A 2,376-nucleotide genomic window follows, 5' to 3' on the forward strand; every position below is an offset into this window, starting at 1 on the left:
TATATGCAACTGTTTAGGAAAGGGTAGGTGCCACAACGGGCGGAGCTAGAGACTGTTAGAGTTGCTTAAATGGAAGGCATTGCAGTTTGCCCTGCGTATGATCGGCATCTCCCAGATCAGCTATAACACTTCAGATGTCTTCGGGCCGTGCCGTGCTTAGTGGACATATTTAGTGTCGTACATATAGAAACATTTACAGGGGATCGACATGAAGGGTGCTTTCGCAGATTTGGATCCCCACTGTCTCTCGAGGGAGTTATTTTTATCGAATCCAAAGTCTTCGGCGTAAGACTCAGTAACAAAGTTTGATGTCTTCCAGCCTAAACGTCACACTGGCGCAGGAGTGTGGCACAGCTCGGCGGGTTCAATGCGTCGATAAACTAATGCACAGTTGGGTAAGGTAAAAGGGTATCAGGGTGGAATATAGCTCGGGGTTGGCCATGGGAAATCAGTTCCCTGGCTCTCGAATTTTACGCCGCAATAAAGCAACTTACTGTATAATGCGTTCAAGAATATACCTTGGTTTCAACGCAGAAGGCCGAGGTAGCCTACAGGGTCCGGGTATTACTAGGCCAAGATACCTGTCTTCGATTTGCCGTTGCAACCAGCCCGTTCCAACCAGCCCGTTCAAGTTCCAAGGTCGTATGGGGCTTTAGAATGCAGCCTTCTCTAGAGAAAGTTCGAGATGCGTGTGATCGTTGTCACTCAAAGAAGCTGAAATGCGAAAGATTTGGAGCAAAATGTAACAGATGCGATCAACAAGGCTTAGCTTGCATCTTTAGTGCCCGGCGACCTTACGACACCTCAAAACGGATACGAATGTCCAGACAGCATTCGATAACGCATACTATAGAAACACCTTTCACCCCACCTTTCGCTGCAAGTAAGAATACAGTTTCTGTCTGAGTGGCACGAGCAGGCTAATTCATTTAAGATGAGAACATAGGCAGAGGCGCCAATCAGGTACAGACTTGGAATGTCGACGATTTCAACTCCATATTGAGCGTTCATACGCCCACAGAGCTGCCGGCATTGCTATCACGCTCTGTGGAAGCTAATAGGATATGGGGAGATGACCGTGTCTTCGCAGAAGTGAGCATCTTGCTCTAGGCTCCCAATAATGATTTTCTAACACAGAGCTAGAGATCCGGAAGAGGCTCAATCGTCTCCTCCAGCCCACCAGCACATTTCAGAGGCATGGACGAAAACATGATAAGAGATGATCTTCTTTCAAGTTCAAGGTCTGTCATCAATCCAATCGCAGACGTCGCAATAGCAATCTTTCAAATAATCGAACTCGACAATATCCGCCTACAGCCTGACAGCCCCATTCTAGTCGAAGTACCATCCGGACATCCCGACCTTTATGCCCACACATTCAACAACTCTCAATCCCTAGTTCAAGTACTTTGCACTTCATACATACCGTATGACAAATCAGATCGTGACAAGATCCCCGACGCAGTCGACGACGCAGAAATCCTTCTAGTCCTATCCTGCTTCACAAAGCTTCTTGCCCGCTATGACAAAATTTTCACATGCTGGCTGAGTCTTATAGAATCTGTCCTTCATCCCCAAGATTTATTCGCCCCAGTATTGAAAGATACAATTCTACAGCTGCTCCCACCGATCTCGATTGGTATGTTCTTGGCACCGACTTGCCATGTAGCGCAGCTCCAGCTCATTCTTGAGGTCTCGGGGAACATGTTTCAAGAGTTAAGTCAGTGTTTGGAGAGGGTGGTGGCGAGTATTAGTGGACGGGATCCCATGGCACGTGCGGGTGTGATTACGCATGTTTCTGATACTACGGCTGAGTTGGTGATGAGTCGTGAGAGGGCTGTGAGGGCCAAGAAGGGAATGTTGCTGCAGAGGATTAAGGATCAGGGAGTGCAGAAGAAGGTGGAGGTTCTCCTCTCTCCTTCGGAGATCGGTCGGGCTGGAATTACGTGAGACAATAAATATGTTAATAATACACGGAGTCTTTCAGGGGACATGCTTTACGAAAGAAGGGATGTATTGTTCACATAAGCCCTCGGAGCTAGGAGATATATACAACGTGCTTCATAAGAGAGCGGATCAACCACGTGAGCAGACTAGCGAACCTACCAGAACGCCTGCGCAGCGAGAACCCATAATGTCTTAACAATGTAACGTACAAACAACCTATACAGAAGAAGATATATACCTTGCCATCTTTAGTATTATATTAACTTAGAGTTAAAGAAAAATAATATGCTACTATAGTAACGTATTTCAGAAGCGAGCGGTCCACACAAGCAAACAGTCTACGGTAACAACATTTTTGTACTTAAATTACATTTTGCTTCACAACATCTGCATTAATTAATTAAATAATAAAAGAAATCTAATTTATAA

At 45.7% G+C, this 2,376-nt stretch overlaps 1 protein-coding gene across 1 annotated transcript; it reads left to right on the forward strand.

Annotated features, from left to right (window-relative positions):
* Nucleotides 1–208: 208 nt before the first annotated feature.
* BDR25DRAFT_356258 (uncharacterized protein) lies at nucleotides 209–2,135 on the forward strand (the record flags this gene model as incomplete). The annotated part of the gene is made up of 8 exons (XM_033695597.1): nucleotides 209–285; nucleotides 320–395; nucleotides 453–543; nucleotides 572–883; nucleotides 935–1,092; nucleotides 1,144–1,946; nucleotides 1,980–2,018; nucleotides 2,093–2,135. The coding sequence occupies 8 exons, from the start codon at nucleotides 209–211 to the stop codon at nucleotides 2,133–2,135; spliced, it is 1,599 nt and encodes a 532-aa protein (XP_033546387.1).
* Between the last annotated feature and the right edge of the window lie 241 nt (nucleotides 2,136–2,376).

The sequence above is a fragment of the Lindgomyces ingoldianus genome (genome assembly GCF_010093535.1).
Source record: "Lindgomyces ingoldianus strain ATCC 200398 unplaced genomic scaffold BDR25scaffold_20, whole genome shotgun sequence".
Classification (NCBI taxonomy): domain Eukaryota; kingdom Fungi; phylum Ascomycota; class Dothideomycetes; order Pleosporales; family Lindgomycetaceae; genus Lindgomyces; species Lindgomyces ingoldianus.